The sequence below is a fragment of the Alosa sapidissima genome, chromosome 2 (genome assembly GCF_018492685.1).
Source record: "Alosa sapidissima isolate fAloSap1 chromosome 2, fAloSap1.pri, whole genome shotgun sequence".
In the NCBI taxonomy this organism is placed as follows: domain Eukaryota; kingdom Metazoa; phylum Chordata; class Actinopteri; order Clupeiformes; family Clupeidae; genus Alosa; species Alosa sapidissima.
Window position 1 is genome coordinate 27,750,867 of NC_055958.1, and position 24,328 is coordinate 27,775,194.

The 24,328-nt window shown below is 42.9% G+C and overlaps 1 protein-coding gene and 1 long non-coding RNA gene across 2 annotated transcripts in view; one reads left to right on the top strand and one right to left on the bottom strand.

Annotated features, from left to right (window-relative positions):
- The first annotated feature begins 2,174 nt into the window (after window positions 1–2,174).
- Window positions 2,175–19,273, top strand: LOC121696656. Its single transcript, XR_006026320.1, has 3 exons — window positions 2,175–2,189; window positions 16,599–16,620; window positions 19,197–19,273. It is a non-coding gene; the product is annotated as an uncharacterized LOC121696656 (long non-coding RNA).
- The window catches only part of LOC121696640 (low-density lipoprotein receptor-related protein 1B-like), a 329,232-nt gene continuing 323,314 nt past the window's right edge, over window positions 18,411–24,328 (bottom strand). Inside the window, 4 exon segments of the mRNA XM_042077841.1 lie at window positions 18,411–20,181; window positions 21,422–21,496; window positions 22,839–22,992; window positions 23,633–23,723. Of these exon segments, the coding sequence (XP_041933775.1) occupies window positions 20,041–20,181; window positions 21,422–21,496; window positions 22,839–22,992; window positions 23,633–23,723 (461 nt within the window). The 3' untranslated portion in view covers window positions 18,411–20,040.

The window sequence follows — 24,328 nt, forward strand, 5'->3', positions numbered from 1 at the left end:
GGAGGAAAGGAAATTAGTGTTTGTTTGAAACTAGTCTATCTTAGTGTGTGCAGCTAGTGTGAAGGGCCTGGTGGAGCACTCTATAGGCTACTATTTTTGTCCACATGCAAGCCTGAGACAGACACCACATGGAGCGGACCACATGGACCACATGGAGCTGGAGAAGTTGATTAAGGCCCTTAGTCTGTTTGCACATGACAAGAGACTCTCTTCTCATCATCGCCTTTACAAGGATACAAGGATACAAGGAAGTTTATTGTCACATGCATATAGTTACAGTATAGTACATTATAGTAAGAAATGCAGTGAAATTATGTCTGGTGTCAGCCTATTTGTGCAAAGTGGGGGGGGGGGGGGGTAAAAAGTGCAGTAGAAGAGGGGTTTAGTAGATTAAGTGGCAAGGGCTGCATAAGAAAGGTGGGGGAGGATTGGAATTGGGGGGGGGGGGCACCAACAAGGAGCACCCAAGAGCAACAGGGGCAAGGAAAAACTCCCTTACCAAGGAAGAAACCTTGGGCAGATCCACGGCTCAAGGGGCTAACCCAACTGCCAGGGGTCTTGGTGTGTGTGTTGGGGGGATGACAGGGGAGATGGGATAGTGTGCTGTGTATGTGGGGAGAGGGCAGTGTGCAATATGTGTGTTGGAGAAGCTTCTCATGAGACAATGTGCTGTGTATTGGGGGAGAGGGGGGGTGGCAGTGTACTGCAAGTATGGTGAAGGGACTTACTATTGCAAGCAGAGTACTGTATGTATGATATATGTGAGTGATGAAGATGTGTGTGTGGGCGGGAGGGGAGTGTAGCAGTGACTCTGTGTGTGTGTGTGTGTAGTGTGCGTGTGGGTAGGTGGGGGCAGTGTGCTGTAAGTATGTAGAGGATGTGTGTTGGAGAAGATCCTGAAGACAATGTGCTGTGTATGTAGGGAGGGGGGGGGGCAGTGTGCAGCAAGTAGAGGAGGCTTACTGTAGCAAGCAGTGTGCTGTATGTGTGTGTACAGTGATGATGTAAGTGTGTGTTTTTTGTGTGTGTGTTGGGGATGGGGGTGGGGTGGGGGCAGAAAGGCTAGGCAATCAAGGACATGGGTAGATGGAGGAGAAATCAAAAATAATAAATAAAAAGTTCTATGGAGATGTGCAAAAGTTGGAGAAAGTCAGATATGTGTGTGTGTGTGTGTGTGTGTGTGTTTTGACGTGTGATGAAATAAGAAAATAAATAAAAGGTCTATAGCATAGGGTGAGGGATGTAAAAGTGCTAAAAGTCTTGTAGGTGTGTGTGTGTGTGGGGGGGGGGTCATGAGTGCTGAGGAGTGAATGAGTGGAAAGTCAGTATAGTGTGAGTTCAGAGTTGGGAAATGTTTGAGAGTGCTGAAGAGTGAATGTGTGCAAAGTCAGTATAGTGTGAGTTCAGAGTTCGGATGGCCTGGGGATAAAAACTTCTCCTGAGTCTCTCAGTTCTGGCTTTGTGACTACATAGGCGTCTTCTTGATTTCAGCGGTAGGAATAATCCATTGTTAGGATGAGAAGAGTCCTTCAGAATATTTTGGGCTCTAAGGAGTACTCTTCTGGAATAGATATCTTGTAGAGCAGGGAGTTGAGTTCTTATAGTACGTTCAGCTGAGCGCACTACTCTCTGCAGAGTACTACAATCTCTAACTGTGGAGTTCCCATACCAGGTGATGATGCTACCAGTTAGAACACTCTCAACCGCTGAAGTGTAGAAGGCCTTCATGATGGATGTAGAAACTTTGAATTTCCTTAGCTGACGAAGGAAGTAGTCGTTGTCTGGACTTCTTCAGAACATATTGAGTGTTAACAGTCCATGTTAGGTCTTCAGTAATATGGACACCAAGGTATTTAAAACTTGTGACTCTCTCTACAGGTTGCCCGCTGATCATTAGTGGGGTGTAACTGTAGTTCTGCTGCTGCCTTCTGTAATCCACTTCCAATCCTTAGATGATGAGTGTTTTCCGTGGAAGACTGACATGCCCCACAGTGCGTTTCCTCACACTCATACAGACATCCCAAGTCTCCCGGACATTCCGGGAGTCTCCCGCATATTGATAGCGGCTCCCTGACGCCCGCAAATTAGATCAAATCTCCCGGAATCTAGAGTGAGCTATCAAGAGTGCACATGTGAGACCGCGTGTGCATCTGAGTGTAGCGCGCACACGACGGGAGAGAGAGAGAGGGGTGGTACGTGTGTGCCTGAGAGCATCCAAGACGGAGAGCATCCTGATTGGCATGTTTCGCTAAATCAACCAATCAGTTTTCAGTGTAGGTGGGCTTTAATTTATCTCTTTTCTCCCGAACTTAATCAATCAGTTCAGTGTATAGGAACAGGAGTGTCATAGCAGAGTCAGTGCCTCAAAAAAAGGAAAATGTAGGCTAACCTTGTCTCATAAGAGTAAAGAATAATGATAGGCCTAGTCTTGCACGCTGCCCTGTTAGTAACAGTGACTTTAGCATTGCCCATGCCGGGTTAAATGATTGCAAAAGACATGTTGAGGTGAGTTTAAGTGCCAATTCATGTGCATATTGTTCAGGCCTATAGCCTACTAGATGGCTAGTTGCCAAGGCTACATGAAAAAAAAAAACTACCAAAATCTACATATTTTCACAATTTCTATGCCTACCTTATTTGGTGTACTGACTAGACATTAAGTAGGCCTAGGCTAAAGTTTTTTGCAGGTTGGGATTTCTGCTCTTATGTCTTGCTCCTCACACAAAGCAGATGAAGCACTGCTCATATGGTGATAATGAGGTGGACAACAGCCCATAATATCCACTCTGAGGGTCTGATGTCACTGCAGTCTGCAGCATAGCACCTTAACTGAGTAGAAGGTCAAGACTCAGGGTGGGTTTGTGAAAACCCCACCTTGGGGTGTTCAGTAAGAATGTTTGATGATATTACGTTGCGCTTTTCTGTCTGCTTGAATAGCGTTCATTGCCCATCAGGAGCCATGATGTGACCCTTGCCATTTTTATTTGTTATGGTCTTATTCAGAAACAACTGAAACGCAGGACTCTTAATTTGAAAACTACAATACTCATTGCAAACTGTTCGTTCAGCATGTTGTGGGCTTCTGGGTACTTCTGGGTAGATTAATTGCAAACAGACCTCAGTACAGTGGCAATCACACAGTTCATCATAATAGATGGTGATAGCAATATTCACACATTTATTGACACAGTGCAGGGTGTAATCGAGCATAAATGGGTAATAAATGAGTAAATTAAATGAGTAATTTGCAGCACTTTTTAACATCTAAAGGAGCATGATGGAGGTTAACTTTAAATGGGAATTGTTCATCTATATTTAAAAGAAATGCTACACTGACATGGTGTGACTGCAGAAATGAATTGCTGAGTGAGTGTTTCCTCATCTATGTGTGGACACACTTGAGCATTGCGCTGACCAATATAATTGTACACATGGTATTACATTGCCAAAATGAATTTGTCTTATAATTAAATTAACTTAAAGTTCATGTGTGTCTACAGAGGATGCCATCTCAAACCTCATGCACACCACCTTAACTCACCTGGAGGAGGGGAATGGGAATTATGTGAGGATGCTGTTCATTGACTTTAGTTCAGCATTCAACACAATAGTACCTCTCACCTTGGTCACAAAGATGAAGGCCTTAGGACTGAACACCACCCTGTGTCACTGGATATTTGACTTCCTCACCAACCGTTCACAAGTGGTTAGAGTGGGGGGTCTGACATCTGACTCATTAACCATCAGCACTGGTGCTCCCCAAGGCTGTGTTTTGAGTCCACTGCTGTACAACATCTACACACATGACTGCAAAGCCAACAGTAGTCATACCTCCATCATCAAGTTTGCAGATGACACAGTGATCTTGGGCCTGATTAGTAACAACAATGAACAGTTCTACTTGGATCAGGTTGATGAGGTGGCACAGTGGTGTCAATCTAACAGCTTGACACTGAATATCAATAAAACCAAGGAAATGGTAGTGGATTACAGAAGGCAGCAGCAGAACTACAGTTACACCCCACTAATGATCAGCGGGCAACCTGTAGAGAGAGTCACAAGTTTTAAATACCTTGGTGTCCACATTACTGAAGACTTAACATGGACTGTTAACACTCAATATGTTCTGAAGAAGTCCAGACAACAACTCTACTTCCTTCGTCAGCTAAGGAAATTCAAAGTTTCTACATCCATCATGAAGGCCTTCTACACTTCAGCGGTTGAGAGTGTTCTAACTGGTAGCATCATCACCTGGTATGGGAACTCCACAGTTAGAGATTGTAGTACTCTGCAGAGAGTAGTGCGCTCAGCTGAACGTACTATAAGAACTCAACTCCCTGCTCTACAAGATATCTATTCCAGAAGAGTACTCCTAAGAGCCCAAAAGATTCTGAAGGACTCTTCTCATCCTAACAATGGATTATTCCTACCGCTGAAATCAAGAAGACGCCTATGTAGTCACAAAGCCAGAACTGAGAGACTCAGGAGAAGTTTTTATCCCCAGGCCATCCGAACTCTGAACTCACACTATACTGACTTTGCACACATTCACTCCTCAGTACTCTCAAACATTTCCCAACTCTGAACTCACACTATACTGACTTTGCACTCATTCACTCCTCAGCACTCATGACCCCCCCCCCCCCCCCCCCCACACACACACACACACACCTACACACACCTACAAGACTTTTAGCACTTTTACATCCCTCTCCCTATGCTACAGACCTTTTATTTATTTTCTTATTTCATCACACGTCAAAACACACACACACACACACACACACACACACACACACACACACACACACACACACACACAGATCTGACTTTCTCCAACTTTTGCACACTTTTTTTTATTTTTATTTTTTTATTATTTTTGATTTCTCCTCCATCTACCCATGTCCTTGATTGCCTAGCCTTTCTGCCCCCCCACCCTCATCCCCAACACACACACTTACATCATCACTGTCATCACTTCACATACATACAGCACTCCTCTACATACTTGCTGCACACTGCCCCCCCCCCCCCCCCCCCCACATACACAGCACATTGTCTTCAGGATCTTCTCCAACACACATCCTCTACATACTTACAGCACACTGCCCCCACCTACCCACACACACACACTACACACACAGTCACTGCTCCACTCCCGCCCACACACACATCTTCACTGTCATCACTCACATACATTACATACAGTACTCTGCTTGCAATAGTAAGTCCCTGACCCCCCCCCAACACACACACTTACATCATCACTGTCATCACTTCACATACATACAGCACACTGCTTGCTACAGTAAGCCTCCTCTACATACTTGCTGCACACTGCCCCCACCTACCCACCTACACACTACACACACACACACACACACAGTCACTGCTCCACTCCCCTCCCGCCCACACACACATCTTCACTGTCATCACTCACATACATTACATACAGTACTCTGCTTGCAATAGTAAGTCCCTGCCCCCCCCCCTACATACACAGCACATTATTTCATCAGGAAGCTTCTCCAACACACATCCCCAACATACTTACAGCACACTGCCCCCCCCCCCCCCCCCCCCCCAATACACAGCACATTGTCTCATGAGGAAGCTTCTCCAACACACATATTGCACACTGCCCTCTCCCCACATACACAGCACACTATCCCATCTCCCCTGTCATCCATCCAACACACACACCAAGACCCCTGGCAGTTGGGTTAGCCCCTTGAGCCGTGGATCTGCCCAAGGTTTCTTCCTTGGTAAGGGAGTTTTTCCTTGCCCCTGTTGCTCTTGGGTGCTCCTTGTTGGTGCCCCCCACCCAATCCCAATCCTCCCCCACCTTTTTTTATGCAGCCCTTGCCACTTAATCTACTAAACCCCTCTTCTACTGCACTTTTTACCCCCCCCCCCCATTAATGCACAAATAGGCTGACACCAGACATAATTTCACTGCATTTCTTACTTCCAGTAACTATATGCATGTGACAATAAACTTCCTTGTATCCTTGTATCCTTGTATCCTTGACTTTGCACATCACCTTTAGAGTTGTATTACTGCTGGCATCACAAAGGCAATATAACATTCAGAGAGCACCCCCACTCACTAACACCAAATGTAGTCAATACAGAGTCAGATTACTTCTTCAAATGCTGTTATGGATATACAGAAGTGCCCTTAACATTCATTGTGCAATCATCACTAATTGGTTTAATGTTGTTTTAAGTGCAGCATGCCGAGGGCTGTGATCAAAGCATTTTCAGTAAAATAGGGAACGGAGTGAGAACATATAATACAACTTCACAGTGGTAGGCAGAATAAGAACAGAAGCAACTCAGCAAAAAAATATCATTACCACTCAATAGCACAGACTGGTTGTTGCTGCCGCCATGTTGCTACCACAACGAGGCAGCCGTGGCCTACTATTTAGGGCTTCGGGCTTGGAACCGAAGGGTTGCCGGTTCGATCCCTGACCAGTAGGAAAAAGCCCACATCTCCCAAGTCCACATCCACGGCTGAAGTGCCCTTGAGCAAGGCACCTAACCCCTCACTGCTCCCCGAGCGCCACTGTAGCAAGGCAGCTCACTGCTCCGGATTAGTGTGTGCTTCACCTCGCTGTGTGTTCACTGTGTGCTCTGTGTGTTCACTAATTCATGGATGGGATAAATGCAGAGACCAAAATTCCTTGTATACGCAAATATATTTGGCCTATAAACCTGATTTACATTTACATACGAAACGTTCACTGCATTTTGACATTGACAAAGCCAGTGGAGTCAGAGTCTATGTTTGAAACTGTTCACTCAGCTTGGCCTCGGACTTGATGGTTGTTGTCAGTTCAGTCTCATCAATTTATTATGAGAATGAAATTATACCAGATATAAACAAAAAACAAAATGGACACTTATGGGCCCACTGAGTTTGGATTCTTATAAACACCAAACTGGAGACTGGAGTGATCTAAGATCAAAATGATCTAACTGAGCCTATTATTCCCACAGCCCTTAAGAGATCACCTATGCCTATGTATTTTTTTTTTTTTTTTTGGGGGGGGGGGGTCTAGTCACATCTGCCCATTATGATTTCAAAAAAGGGATAACAATATCTCTCCATCACACACTGAGGGAGAAGAGGAGGCTGCAGCATCATCATTCAAAGAGCCTAAACAGCAGGGGGAGGTTTGTGAAGGGAGCTCTGATCTCAAAACAAGCGCTCTTTGAAATCTGTGGCACCCCAGGGCCAAAAAGAGAATCCAAACAAGAAAATAATCATTGTCCACTCAAAAGACTGGCAATGAAATGGAGAGTAAAAATCCAATTTTCACCCCCTTGGGCAACCCCTCCTACCCCCCCCCCCCCAGTCTCTCCAAATAAATCATTTGTCAAACCTGAAAAGCGACTGGAAATCTCTGAACTCATTTGAAATGCAATTATTTTAGCCTGCTTTTCCCCTTCTCCTTAATGCCCCGCTGCCGCCTGCCTGTTTGGTGCTGGGCAGGAGAGCAGGCTTTTGTTGATTACATCCATGATAGCTTCAGCGAAAGTTCTACTAGGAAGACTCGTAGTGTAGCTTACTCCTCCCATGCTTACACGGAGCCAATCTTAGCTTTGCCTACTTTCGGGAAAGCCCTGCAATCTGATCATTCACTCATTCAATCAGCGCTAGCCTATAGGAATTCAGTGGGCTCTTTAAATATGTACCACCTAACACTGCTTCTGCTTCTCAGTACGCTGACTTTGACGTCCAGGTTGCCTTGGACGCCGGTTGCCCGGCTCGTGACGCTCGTCTAGGTTGCCCTAGATGCTGGTTGCCCAGTTCGGTCCAGGTTGCCCTGGATGCCGGTCGCCCGGCCGTCACGTTGGTCTAGGTTGCCCTAGACGCTGGTTGCCCAGCTCACTGTCCAGGTTGCCTTGGACGCCGGTTGCCCGGCTCATGACGCTCGTCTAGGTTGCCCTAGACACTGGTTGCCCAGTTTGGTCCAGGTGGCCCTGGATGCCGGTTGCCCGGCCGTCATGTCTGTCTAGGTTGCCCTAGACGCTGGTTGCCCAGCTCATGGTTCAGGTCGCGTCGTACGCCGGTTGCCCGGCTCGTGACGCTCGTCTAGGTTGCCCTAGACGCTGGTTGCCCAGTTCGGTCCAGGTTGCCCTGGATGCCGGTCGCCCGGCCGTCACGTTGGTCTAGGTTGCCCTAGACGCTGGTTGCCCAGCTAATGGTCCAGGTTGCCTTGGACGCCGGTAGCCCGGCACGTCTCGTTGTCTAGGTTGCCCTAGACGCTGGTTGCCCAGCTCGCAAAATGGACCCAAAATGGCCGCCTGCACTACTCCACTTGCACACTTGCACACTTGCACACTTGTACACTTTACAACTGGTGTTGTTGTCCTGAAAACACAACACTTCTGCTGCTCTTACATAACTTGCACCACTATGCCACTTTCACTTTGCCACTTTACTTAGGTCAAACAGAACTACCCAAGCCTTTTATTGGCCTGAATTTGCACTAGTATTTTTATTGACTGTCTATGCACAATTTCAACCACATTTTGCTGCTCTTATTTTTTTCATTATTATATGTGCCCTCTTATTTACTTATTTACTTACTTTTTTAATTACTTATTTACTTACTTTTTGTTTACTTGAATGTTATGTTTGTCTGTGGACCTAAATTGGTAAAATATGTCTTGTCTTCACCGTGGGATAGTGAGAAACGTAATTTCGATCTCTTTGTATGTCTGGAACATGTGAAGAAATTGACAATAAAGCTGACTTTGACTTTGACTTTGATAAGCACTAAAGTCCAGGTTGCTCTGGATGCCGGTGGCCTGGCTCGTCACGATGTACTAGCTCGCTAGTCACTGGGCGCCCAGATCGTGAAGTGCTTATGGTCCAGGTTGCCCTGGACGCCGGTTGCCCGGCCGCCGCATTGGTCTAGGTTGCCCTAGACGCTGGTTGCCCAGCTCGTCAAGCTTCTAAATCCCACTAAAGTGAAAGCATGCTGCGGGCCCCACTACAACCCTAGGTTATGGTTAACACCTAGCTACTTTAAAATTCTGTCGGCGTCCTGGCACAACGTCTTCACCCCGGCCCAGTCATGCTGTTTAATTCATCTTGTATGTATACTAATGTCTCTGCTCCTCTCAGAACCAGATTACTGAGTCACCGCCCTGGCGGGCATCACTCATCCTTTTGGGGGTAGGCTCCCCGCCCCTGCCTTCATCCATCGGCAGGAGACGAGATCCGCTCATCGCTGGACGGATCCGAGACGGGGCCTACGCCAAAGACTGTTACCTATTCAGGACTCTATCATGCTTGCATCCAAGCCGTTCCTTTACTAATTAAATCGTTAACTGATTCTATTCTGTCTACTGAGTCTTTCTGGTAGAAATGATAGCTTCAGCGAAAGTTCTACTAGGAAGACTCGTAGTGTAGCTTACTCCTCCCATGCTTACACGGAGCCAATCTTAGCTTTGCCTACTTTCGGGAAAGCCCTGCAATCTGATCATTCACTCATTCAATCAGCGCTAGCCTATAGGAATTCAGTGGGCTCTTTAAATATGTACCACCTAACACTGCTTCTGCTTCTCAGTACGCTGACTTTGACGTCCCCTCCACCTCCCCTCCAGCCACCTCTGCCAGCAGTCCACGTCCATCGGGCACGGTCTGCCTACCACATCTTCCTTCAGCCACCGCCACCAGTTGGTCCCCGTCTCGTCGTGGGGGGTAGGCTCCCCGCCCCTGCCTTCATCCATCGGCAGGAGACGAGATCCGCTCATCGCTGGACGGATCCGAGACGGGGGCCTACGCCAAAGACTGTTACCTATTCAGGACTCTATCATGCTTGCATCCAAGCCGTTCCTTTACTAATTAAATCGTTAACTGATTCTATTCTGTCTACTGAGTCTTTCTGGTAGAACATATCGTAACTCTGGAAGGACAACAGGTGGTCAATGCCTTCGGTCTCCGTGTGTCAGGAGGGAGAAAGGGAAAGGAGGCATCCCCCACAGCTGCCTCCATGATGTCATGTGCAGCTCACCCAGGGACCATAATGAAACACCTGTGTAGTTTAAAGGTGTGATGGGAATGTTGGGAAATGAGCATTCTAAAGAATATCTGGGTTCATTGAATTCAATAAAGAATTTTAGAACCTTCAATTGTTGCGGAACGGAATCTTATTAGAGTTAGAATGTTCAAAAACCCACACCTTTAATAACGGCTTCAAACTCATTTTGATGACACACTGATTTACAGTAGCCTACAGAGAATGGAGACTCTGACATTGACTAAGCCTGTCTGGAGCGCCTGGTATTGCCCTTTGTAACGTTGTTGTTGTCATGAGTAGGAGCATGGCCCTTTTTGTCAGTTTTGTTGGGTATCCCCTTAGCAATACATGGGTACTAATGTAAGTACATTGAAAACTGACAAAAAGGATAATTCATACATTGTGTTGCTTTAAGAGAGGAACTCAAGAAATGTCTAGGCTAAATTTATTTCCTTAAGTCTTAAGGAAATAATGTTGAATGAGATTTTATGCAAAGGGTGGTGTCTCCTGGTATGTTATATAAAAAAGTGAGGTTCTATAAGTTTGTCGATACAATGGTAAGATAAATGCAAATGCGCACCATAAAAATAGCGAAAGATGTTCCAATGACATATAGGAGTTAGTGTCTTTTTTTGGTGAAGTAGTGTATAAAAGGGGTGGTTCAGGATTTTGGACATACAGTATCAACACATAATTTCGAGTGGAGACCGTTTTCAACAGGTTTCATATAGTCCTTCTAGTTGCAGAATTTGCAAGTGCTAGGCTAGCGCCAGTGGTGGAATGTAATGAAGTACAAATACTTCGTTGCTGTACTTAAGTACATTTTCCACGTATTTGTACTTTACTTAAGTAAAATTTATAGTGCATACTTTTGACTTTTACTTCGTTACATTTTACAGCAATTATCTGTACTTTTACGCCGCTACATTTCTACAACACCATCGTTCCTTTTTACAATACATTTTATGATCATTTTTTTTTTCTCTCTGACAAACACGTTTGTTTTACCAGGGGGCGGGGTTGCTACCAAAGATTCTGGAGCGCTACGTGCATTCTTAGAAACATAAGCTTCTAGTTTAGACCAGGCAAAGCGTGAGCTTGTAGCCATCTGCATTCGGTAGGCTATATTCACCAGACCCATGGCTACACTGTACATGCAACTGTGTTCTGTGCCTTTCACTGTCTGTTATATGCAGCGTTAGGGCCTCTCCGATGAGATTGCTATCCGCGGATCAGCGAAGTTACAGGCTATGCCCATGCTTCTGTCACACGTCTGATCATTTGCGGCACAAATGAATGGTAGACTATTAATGAACCGGTGGCCGGAAAAAAACGTAACATTTTCCAGATTAGGAAATATTCCTTAATTGTGTGTGATCAAATAAAGATGCATAGCCTACAATTGGGGGGTAGTAATGTGAGCGTTCATTCAATGTCTATGCGTCTGAACCTAATCATAAAGACACCTTTCTCAGCAACTTTTCTGTTCAGTCAGCATAATTGGCATTACGATCCACCCGACGTTTCCCTTGTCTACCCCGTTAAACTTCAGGCTCTCGTGTTTTGCTGACTGATATTACTCAGCAGATCACCCTAGTTAGATAACCAGAATTACAGTCTCTAGAATTGTAGGTCAGAATGTAAACTGGGCCACAGATGGTAAGCACAATTGCATTAGCTTAAAACTATCTAGTCGAGTATAACCTAAAACTAGCTTAATTAAAATGCCACAGCCCATACTGATTTTTCGTTTTAGAATATAGTATATAAATCATTATGCAAATACTTTTACTTTTAATACTTAAAGTACATTTAAAAGCAGGTACTTTTTACTTTTACTTAAGTAGGGTTGTCATTGTGGTACTTTTTCTTTTACTAAAGTAAATATTTCTCTGTGTATTTGTACTTTTACTTAAGTACTGAGTTTCAGTACTTCCTCCACCACTGGCTAGCGCAAGTCAATGGTATGTGCTAGCCTGCCACTAAAAAACAGCCTTACCCACTCCACAGTACACCCGAGGCAAATAAATTATAACGTCAGACTATCGATGTAAATGTCTGTGTTGATAAAATAATGTTAGAAATAAAACTATCCTTGTGGAAAGCCTTCCCAGAAGAGTTGAAGCTGTTAGGCTATAGCTGCAAAGGGTGGACCGACGTCATATTAAACCCTTTGGATTACAGTTTTTCTCAGTCGCTTTGGTGCTTTTTTCAGATCAGAATGAAAATTCTCATAACTATTAGTTCGACCTCCACAACATTTAGTCATTTGTGCACATCATAGTAGCAATTTCTCCTTCCTCTGAACAAATTGCAAATACTTTTGGACATGTATCAGTTGCTTTCATACAATTCTCTGCTGTTTTTTAACATTATCATTTGCTTATGTCATGTCAGTCAAAATGAACTATACTTATGAATGCTGAATAGTCGTTCCCAATAAAACGAATAGTCTTCATTTCATTGCTTGAGTCATTACATACAAAATTGTTGAACTAGTTATCAAATTCTGTCACAGTGCTGTAGAATTGCAAAGAGCATACAGTAAAAATGTACGCATTCAGTGTCTTGTACTCACTTACTCACCTAACTACAGCAATGTGTAACTTTACTGTAGTTTTCAAATGGCTGTACAAGTACTGTATAGTGCTGTCTTGAGCATGTTCAGGTAGTGTCACCGAGTTCTGACCTTTTTTTGCATTGGAAAACACTGAGAGAACTGTCATAATGAAAACATGACAAAGCCATTTGACTATCTTGTTCATAAACGATGGTGTCAAGACATCTCATTTTGATGACACTGACAGTTTCATTGACATGAATACCTGCTTTTAAGGAATGGACTATCCATTTTGAGCAAGTGACGTGCTTTTGCAGGTCATCCACTAGTTTTTGCAGTTTGCACTAATTGTTTTGAGAATTGCACTAACTTCTGTGCAAATGTTAATAGTGATGTGAGAAAAGCACCAAAGCGACTGAGAAAAACTGTAACTCTGTGTTTTTCATTGTGCCGGGGCACACTAGTGTGCGTAAGAGATCATCAGGTGTGCCGCAGAAAATTACCCAAATGTCACTCACTGGTCCAGAAAAGCAACTGTTGCATCAAAGAATTTATAACCACATGCTATCATTGATTGTATGATTGCACTATTTGTGGTATGCAGGCATTGTACAACGGGGGCCCCATATCCAGTATTCACAGAATCATCACATATCCAGTTCATAACAACAATTAAATTAGATATACAAATGAAACAGAGGGCGCTTGTTTTATTGAGCAGGTCTTGCATAGAAGCCATAATAAGGTAGCCTGACGAGCCAGACCCACATTAAAATGTAGGGTCTGGGCACTCACCGTTCGCAGTGCTCAGTACGAGGGGCGGGATAATCAGTTGTCTTTCAAATTCCCTCTGCATGCAATAGGACAGCGGTAGCGCTATCCCATGCATTTCCCACCAGCGGAGCTAGTTGGCTAGTTCAAACGTTTGCCAACTTAATAAAAGCTTAACTCGTGTCACACTGTTCGCCAACAGCAACATCCATCTTATTTGTTTTCAAGTAGCAGGGAATTCAAGCCAAACCGTTGCAACTCTGCCATCAATCATTATGTTAAGCCCACCTAACGACACGATTTCATTGGCCTGATTAAGTTTCGATTTCTGGAGCTCACAAACCAACGGAGAGTTGCTAGACTAGCCCTGGCAGCAAATGTAATTTGCTGCCGCTAGGGGCGCGTCTAGATTTCTAGGCTAATAATAAGGCCATTGCTGTGTATTATTTGAAATTTTAGGCTATGGTATGTTTATTTTTTCTTCACACAGGATGTTAGTGTGCCGTGGGACATTTTAAGTGTCAAAAGTGTGCTCTGGAACAAAAAAGGTTGAAAAACACTGGATTAACTAATGTAGACTAAATATTTATGTCCGTGCTTCAACCATGATACCAGAAACGAGGGTGAAGCGCCACTTTTTTTTCTATCTCAATCTGAATAAAGGCATGCAATGTAAAATTGAACTATGCAATAGTACCATAAAATATGTACGGGATAATGGACAACACGGTGGTCTGTTCACAGAAATGAATGCATGGTCGAGGTTGTAAAACGGCCCCGAAGCGGAGCGGACCTTGTCATATGCTACAATGTTGTTATGTTCTGAACGTCTGCATTTTACAGCTCGGATCCAACGTGCCAGTTCACTTAAACTTCACAATGAGTTTGGCGAATTAATATACTAGTGTGATACGGCCAAAAAAATGTATCTACTTCATAGGTGTGCAGAAAACATACGGTTAATTGTCGTTCTAAATTACGTAGGGCAATGGGAAATCCAACCAAGCAGTGGAATAAGTCCATATAATCACTCTGTCATATTCAAACACAGAGGAGGAGAAACATAACCTTCCACAATGCTGTTATTTCCCCATGAGAAGAGACTGCACATGTTTTCTGCACCCTTGCTCTCACAGTGTGGGCGTCCGTGTCATGATCACACAATCATGAACCCCACGGTCAGCAGGAACACAAGTTGACCTTTCACACCCCCTGTGTGTTCTTGTAACCAAATCCTCCACTCATGCCTCTGAGCCTGTGGAATAATACATATTCATAGCCCTCTCCCCATTTGTTCATATTGGATGAACTTGGCTTCTTTTATTGCCAATCCTAATGCTGACTGAGGAGGGGTAAAATGAAGAGCATCAATCAGGCATGTGCAAGCAAGTGGAGAACATTAGAGCGATATCACACTGCGCCCCGACCACAATATTGATTGTCGTAATGAATATTTCGGGGTCCTGCCCAGGCGACGTTCCTTTTTACACAATTTTCAAATTTCACATTAGGAATAAAAATCAGCCAGCTGCATTATTTAATCAATGGCAGACATCCTTAGATGTCATGATTATTGGAGCCTTTATTGCTAATAGAAGCTTCGATGAATTGCCATCATTTGTCACTTTCAACCCCCCCCACCTCCACCACTTTTCGATATTTGACTACACACTTGGTGTTCCTCAAAGGAGAATATTTTTAGTACCCCACCCCCACCCTCCCCTACACACACTCACACTCACACGCACACACACACACACACACACACACACACACACACACACACCTAATCCAATTTTCAGAGTTATTGGCACATAACAAGTGATGACTGTACACTAGGTTGTTATACATCATTCATCATTCATCACACCACATGCCAACCATAACCCTGCAGCCGTAAGACGTCATCTGGTTACCCATAACCCTACTACCATAAGACATAATCTGGTATAACCCTGCAGCTGTTAGACGTCATCTGATTACCCATAACCCTTCAGCCGTAAAATGTTATCTGGTTAACCATATGCCTTCAGCCGTAAAACGTCATCTGGTTACCCATAACACTTCAGCCGTTAGACGTCATCTGGTTACCCATAACCCTGCTGCCTTAGACGTCATCTGGTTAACCATAACCCTACTGCCGTAAGATGACATCTGGTTACCCATAACCCTGCAGCCGTAAGATGTCATCTGGTTGACCATAACCCTGCAGCTGTTAGACGTCATCTGGTATAACCCTGCAGCTGTTAGACGTCATCTGGTATAACCCTGTAGCTGTTAGACGTCATCTTAGGTAAAAGTGGTGGCTGTCCTTGACTGCACTCCTGGATTCCTAGTAATTAATTAAAAAAGTGTATAGCGCAGGCTGCCTCTGTGGCAATGTTTGCCTGTCCTGGTAATTATATTAATAACTGTCCTGCCTTATTTACCGTCTCTCATTACCATTAGTCAAATGCACAAAGACCTTCTGAGGTAGCACTTCTCATCAGCGGAGAAACAGGCAGGGACGTTCAGGGCTCCAAATCTTGGTTGGTAATTATTTTGCTTGTGACTTTTCCTAAATATAATACCAGGATGATATTAAGAGAGAAAGAAACGAGGAAACATTAAAAGTATATTCTCAAAGCCCTCTTTGATTAAGATTGCGCAGCTAGCTGTGGAGGAATCAGTGAACAGCGTAATTAGAAACGCATCTGCCTAGCACAGAGAGGACCAAAGGAGCTGTTGTCAATAGAGACGCATTTACTTCCGAAGAATATGATGCTGATGAGTTGATGTTAATGATCATATTTGACTGGATGGAGTGTCTTGTCCTTATCTGTCTCCGTGCTAATAATTCCTTCTTAAAACAGCACAGTTTTCCTCAGAACAGAGCAATTAAAAATGTATCATGTGTTCTTGTTGTGTCTGTCACTTGGAAAAACGAACAATGACACTAATCCAAACGTACCACACAGTTTTGCTTACAATCCAATAGATGAGAAATAATTTGATAATTCAATCAACCAAAGCAAAATGCCAGAATGGTGTGTGTGTGTGTGTGTGTGTGTTTGCACGCGAGAGTGTGCTTCAGCTTTAGCCTTGTTAATTCATTAATAGGATTAAAATCACTTGTGTGAGGATTCAGTTTAGATAATGTCACCAAAGTATGAGGATTTAAACGTCTTAACCATAATACCACCCAGAAATGATATAAATGATAGGTAATTAATACAACAGAATAGCAGAGAGAGAGAGAGAGAGAGAAAAGTAAGTGAAAGAGTGAGATTAGGAGGAAAATAAAATGACCTACCACCCTTGTTTTCATGTCAATAAATTGGTTTGACCTCAGAGGCCCAGTGCATTAGAGAAAACTGGCACTGTCTGATGTTCCCGTACTTATCAAGAGCAATTATCTCACCCTATTGCCAACTCTTGTTTTGGGTTTAATCTTCGCAAACCTAATGTTCGTCCCTGGCTTCTTGTGTATGGATTTATGCAGGGGACAGAGAGAATAAACTCTGCTATAAATAAAAAAAAACATATGGCCTCCCGCTCTCCTCTCTTTGTGCTCCAAAAGTCTCCAAAACAGACGTCAGTGAGCCTCGAGGACGGTTCATGTGAGGAGGCTCGGATGGCCTCAGTAGACCCCAGAGCGGACGGTATCACGCCCCATCCACCAACCATAGCATTCAAGCGACACATAGCCAAGGAGGTAACAATAACACTGCTATAACAAAGTACTACTACCAGAGGACGAGAGTGCAGAAGTTTAAATAGTAGTCAAGGTGTGATCGAAGGAGATAGTGCTAGAAGGACATGGAGGTGGAAGGAAGGGGGTCAGCCCTATGTTCCCACAGCCCTAATCACTCATGGAGGCTGAGCGACTGACACCTGAATCCAGTAAAATGAACCCAGCAGGCTTTTAGACCTGTGCATGTTTAAGAGAGTACTCAAGCCTACTGGCAGGTAAAGAGGAGAAATTGCACAGGCGGTATATATAGCCAGCTCAGTCGGAATGAAGGTGAAGGTACATTTTCTATAGGGAAACCATAAGCCTTTATTCCATAGGTTACAAAAGCTATTCAAAAAGTGGCGTCAGGTCAGAGTTTAAACTGCAGTATTCATCAGATGAAAGGTGATGACAAGTTCTATACATGTACAATAGTCTTACAGGAACTATTATTGCTCTTACCAATTACCTACCATCCCTCGCCAAGGCCATGGGTCCTTCATCTTGAACTGGTTGCATTATGCATCACATCATTTTATGTTCTCTCTCTGTCTTTCTCTGTGAGTAATGGACAGGCGGCTATTTTAATTCTTAACTACTTCATCCAGCCCATCCAAGGCAGTAAACCTCTCCAGACCTCCTCACAACATTATTGACTTTCATTAGGCTGACCGCTAGGAGAGGCCCTCATAACTCTCAAGCACTTCTCAGTCACTGCAGGCAGAAGTAGACAGCAGTAGTTGAGACCAGCGACCTTTCTGTTGAAGCAGGACAGCATTATCTTGGTAATATTAGCACCACATGAATATACACTATTGGCTCTGGCTCATTTAGGCATTTTGGACAAATGTGACTGAACTAATATGTCACAAAATAGTCTTACTCTACCATCTGCAGATAGACCTTGAGTTGGAATGGTAGAACAGAGATGTTCCTTTCTTTCACACTACTTGTGTTACTGCACCAATCCGATGGATAGTCTGACATAGTACCAATTTCATTAACTCAGAAATATACCAGGCAAAGAAGTAGCATAAGGATGGTATGTACAGTATGTGTGAATAAAAATACACTTTCACACACAAAACAACACAAACACAAAACAGCAAGAGAAATTACAGGTTTTCAGACTGTAATGATGAATCTTTCACCCTGGATCTTCCATCTTTCTAGTTATCTCTTCTGATACAATGTTATTTGCCGATTATGTAATTTAGCCAGTTCCATTTATGGTCTGATAGGTTGGCATGAATGTTTTTGTGAATTTGATTGGCATTGTATCACACTTGACACAGATTTTTAGCAAGAAAGATCACAGGATGTGAAATGGAAATAAAATGCCTTTATTTTATATTGATTCACTTTTTTATATATAAAAGTACTTACATTTAATACAGTTCTTCAAAATACAAGCAGCCAAACGACATACAAATCAAATACAAAATTATAAAATCTGTTCTGTTCATCCGCCTTTCTTTCTGGAGGAGCAGATGAAATGACTTCATATATAATACTCTAAAATTGCCATGTAACAGTAAGGTCATGTCAAGTCCTCTCCAAGTAATCTTAATGTGTAGTAACAGGGAAGCTACACCAGGCGCGTAACTGAAGCGTTCCGTTCACAACGCGTAAGATCCATTTTAGACAAATGGTCTATTTTTTTTCGAACGTACGCACCGCTATCACGTCTGGTGTAGCTACATCCATTGATTGTATAGTGGAAGCTAATTGTTGCAGCAGACACAACACGAACAGAACGCTTCAGTTACGTGCCTGGTGTAGCTCAGCCCTAAGCGTATGGTGGATGGGTGAAACACTGTGCTGGATATAAGCAGATACTTTCACTTACACAAGCAGTCATTATGTAGAGAATACTCTCGGGTTCCAGTCGCTTTGAGCCATTAGGGGACATTTGGAGCAGTCTAGATGTCTCAACATACTATTCACATGTGCTCATTTTTAACAGGCTGATTTCCAAGGTGGCTGATGGCTGACACCAAAAGAATCAAAAGAGTCAGTTATCGTTATGGACGCTGTACATTTCCATTAACAATGTATTTGAGCTTTTTCTATGGCATCACACCGGTTTAAAGGCTTAGGGGGAGAGAGAGAGAAAACACATGACAGTGTAAAACTGAATCTGCTTAAAAATATCCCTTGACTGGACTGGATATAAACGTGGGATTTATGCAGCATTTCTTCTTTTTTATATCATCCTGGACAAAGCCAAACAATGCATTGGAGACTGAACAGAGGTTGGTTTGTTTGTGTGTTTGTTCATTCAACACAGCTGGACCACAACAGCTTGGCTATAGCGAGGTCGTTCGAACCATGACCACAGCCATTGTTTAAACAAAAAAGCATGTGGATGAAGGAAAAGCTAAACGGGAAAAAAGTGATATGTGACCAAACATTTGAGACAAAAAAAATACATTTGCTTTGAATTCTCAGTATAACACAACAGAGCACAATTAAACAAGTGCTGTTGTCAAAGTAAAATAACCCTTGTAGAAACTGCAGTTACAGGAAGCCATGAAAGCAAGTTATTGTCCCACATAGCAAAAGCTAATTTCATAACACAACATGAAAAACCGAATAGATTTCATTTGCTACTGTGGTTTACTTATATAAGTAAGGTAATTTGCAAATGAGCAGCTTCTTATATCAACATCATATATAATGCAGTATACGTATGTCCATTAAAAAAAAAAAAACAAGTAACAAACAGAGAAAATAAAAACAGAAACAAATATAACAGACAAATATTACGTCCAGGGCTGTGAACACAGAGACACAGAGGTAATGCTGATGTCAAAACAAACCTAAATGAGTTATCCCAACCTGATAGGAAATACAAAAAATCTTGTCTTTATCCCCCTCCATTTGTTTATTTTTGTTTTTTGTTTTTTACACTTTTTACACGGACGTAAAAAAGGAGTAGAAAGCGTAAAGTCAGGCTATGCGGCAGTCTCTCGAATAGCGCCCTCTAGTTTCTTTGGGAGTAGCTCTCTCCGCTCATCAATGTTGATGACTGGCTTCCGACAGTTCTGGCCGTCCAGGTAGATCTTCGCGTAGACAGGGTTCGAGTAGTTCATAGGCTGTGACAAAGAGAGCCATGATGAGACAGACACACAAAACAAACTTGAACAAAAATGAGCAGCCCTATGTTTTGAATAATGAGCAAAGAGTGCAACATGTCACAAGCTTATTGTTTAGTTCAAGTCTTGGACACATTGTAGCTTTGCCTGTCATTCAAATTAGCCCCCAACATGTCTTGACATCTTTCATTTGGTTAGACAAAAGAATGAAAGACAATTAACAAGTTTGATGCTTATAATGAGTATAACAGACATGCAAATTTGGCATTGAAATGCAGACAACACAGTGTGAGGGACACTGGGAAGACAGTGGCTATCTTTGTAATAACAGACCATGAAAGCACACAGACAGGCTTGGTTAGCTGTGTAAACAAGTCTGACAAGCTGGAGAATGAATACAGATTAACTACTGAAGGTGTTTATTTGAATCCACAACAAAAAGTTGTATAACAGTATAGACATGAGTAACTTTTATTCTGAACAAGGAACCAGTTCTAACCAGTTTTCATAGTATGGTATTGCAATTACACTGGTTATTGTGATAATTTGTTCCAGTCTGTAAATTTACAACACTGCCAATTAGTGTGCGATATGGCAACATATTTGACACCTTTGATCTAAAGACCAAAACAAAAAGCGTGGAATGCAGGATGATTGACAGGGTTCATTTTCATTGTAGTGCAACTAACAGCTGCTCTCTACCCTTTCCCACCGGCAAAGTGTTACTGTGGCTAATCATGCAGTGTAATGTCATCAAAACATTCATTCCTGCAAGGGCACGGTGACCTACTGCGGCCTCGACACGCCACTTAGAAGGTTGCTCAGATGATTGCGCCTTGATTGCGCGCAATTGATTGAGCCTGCCATACTGGGATTAAAATAGCAGCCGGTATCTGTTGCTATGCCTCCTGTGTTTGTCAAGAACCAACTGATGCAGTAGAAGAAGGAGAAGGATGTTCTCTGTAGGGTCCTCAAGCCCAGGATGTGATATATCCAGAAGCCATGTGAGATCTCTTTGGTTCTACAGATCAAATTAGCCTCATTAGATATTACTACAGTATATCAACTGTGAGTTATCATTGTGTGGGGATCTTGAAATACAACAGGGGTAAACAAGCAAACTTGTGTACACGCAAACAGATCGTACTCATGAATAATTCATTAGAGGCGATATCCACCCTAATGAATTGATGACAACAATGACACAACACAACACGTTCACGTCATCTCCATGCTTCACCTGTCCAGGTATGACTTCTTTTTGGACTGTGTGAATGTTGATGGTACGAGGGTCACTGGATTGCACACACCAGCCCTACAACATACACCAGGCCAGTGACTCAACATGATAAACATGTCACACACTCCGACTGCTCAGCCCCGACAGCCACATACATCCAGTCAGTGACTAAACAACAACAACAACAATATTTCCCCATATTTTCCCCATACCTCTTTCCTCATATTTGCCCCACACCTCTTGCCTCATATTTGCCCCATACCTCTTTTCCCATATTTGCCTCATACTTCATTCCCCATGTTTTGCCCATATCTTGTTCCCCATGTTTTCCTCATACCTACCTACCCACAGAGAACCCTGCCATCATGATAACATCAGTGCTCCAATAACATAACAGCCACAGGGTTTTCAAAATCAATGTGAAATGAATTCTTAATGAAATTAACTGTTCCTAGAAAGTCATTTAGATAAATTATAAACTGAAGGACATTCTCAGTTTCATTATTACATTACCATGAAGTTATCACTCAACCATTAAAGGACACTTGATACCTACATATGGCTTCCATGGCAACTGACAGGACATTATAAATTATGATTTCAAATATTAGCTCAATATGGCCACCTTAAAGATAACTTTTGGAGATTTCATCTCCTGCTAACACCTCATACTCATGTGTTTTGGTGGACCTCAGATTACTTGTTGTTTGACATGACAAAGTCTATAATTTATTGGTGAGTAAAATGTGCTGGGTCAATTGTCCTGCTGTAATTGTCTACTTCAAATAAGCTTCATGTTAGCAAGAATAGCATATAGCAAAACAAATAAAAATAAAATAAATAAATAAATAAACAAACAAACAAACAAATAATAGTGTATCAGTGTAGAATTCTTCCAGTCATGCTCAATAAACACAGATCTACGTAAGGGTGGCAACAGCAGATGTCAGATAGGATGAGGCAGGGGGGAAACAGAAAGAGACGCTTCGACTCTGAGCTGAGAAGCCAGTTAGTCAGCAGATAACAAGTTCAATGAAGATTTTTACCATTCATTTGTAATGCTGTGGGTTAGCGGGGAGAAAGACAAGCATGTCAGATAAGAGGTGACTGAGTGTGAGAAAGGGTGAATTAATGTCTCTCTCATTGTTAGTCGGATGAACAGCCCCTAAATGATCACTGTCACAGAACAGCACAGAGAGTAGACGAGCCTCGGAAGATAAGGCGCCTGAGATTCAGCCGGGAATTTTTATTTCAGCCGCTGACTTTACTGATAGCACACCCTGGAACGTTGTTATACATTAACATTTACATTTAGTAATTTGCATTAAAAAAATAACTTGCCAATGATAACAATGTTGCTACAAAGAGACACAGCTGTAACTGGAAATAGCCATGTGTCAGGAGGAAAGAGACAGACCTTGTGCGGGTCTAGAGTGAAGTTGGGCTTGAGGAGGCTGCCCGCGGCGTCGGCGTGGTTGTCGTGGTCCACCTCGTACATGTTGTAGGACGGGTTGCCAATCTCCACGTTCAGCCCTCCGTTGGTCATAGGCTGCCTCTGGACTCGCTTGCCCCTGGGAGATAGACTTTTTAAACTACCCATGCAAACGTAAAATAAAACATAACAATATCAAACAATATCACCACTCTGTATCATCCCACAGTTGTAGCTATATCTATCAATATGTACCCATATGTATAAATACTCTATGGAATATTGAGTAACTTCCACATATTGATAGTGATATAAGATGTACAACATGCTTTCACATAACAAAGGCAGAGCAGTTAATTTTTATACTTCCCCACACATAGGCTAAATACACTGTTGCCATTTAAATGGTCTCTAACAACCTGTTCCCAGAATAGAAGAAGCTTGCCTCTGCTTGATGACTATATTTCACGATAACAATTCATGTAATATGGGAATTAAGGATAAAATTCTAGTGGCTTTGTGGTAAACAGTGAACTAACTACCGTAGAATACATGCACAAAACAGTGCTCATACCATGATAATGTGCTTTAGTCCAAATTCTCTCATTGCATGTGTGTACTGCATATGCATTGTACATATGCTTTTGTAACATGCATTTCAAATCATCATGCTTTGAACCAAAAGAGGCTTTTGAATGCAAACCTTTTAAATCATGCATCTGGATACACTGTTTACTGTTCATAAAAGGGGAAAAAGCCCTATCAGCGTGTGGAGATACCTTTGCCTTCTTTTGCAGATCAACACACCGGCCACCACGGTTGTTATCAGAATCACCAGCAGCACTAGTGGCACAATGATTGCTATGCTTCCTAAAACAGAGAGAACAGGAGGGGAGGAATGGAGGGAGGATGGATGGAGGGAGGAGGAATGGAGGGAGGGAGGGGGTCATAATCCCAAACACAGTCCAAATACTTATGGGTAAAGCAAGCCGTGAAAAACCCCAGACTCAGACAGTCTCCCCTGGGTACATACAGATGGGCTTAAATAATGTACACGCACGCCTGACAGATATATGTTCAGAAGCAGCTGTGAAATCGGACTATCCGCTTATCAAATAAAGAACATATGCTGTGTTCTCTGGTATTTGCTCTGGCATAACATGTACACATAAAACAGTGCACAAACACACACACACACACACACACACACACACACACACACACACACACACACACACACACACACACACACACACACACAGAGAGAGATAAGTCAAGTGTGTTTCAGCAATACATAAGAATGGATTTTAATCTTAAACACATATGCCTCACAAAGGCCTACAACATGTTTGATAAGCATCATATTAATAACCTCACCTATATTAGATTCTAACCATGTGCCACACTCCAGGATGGACTGCTGATGTCAGTGTAATTTTTACTCCCTTTCAGTTCATCTCAAACTGCCACTGACA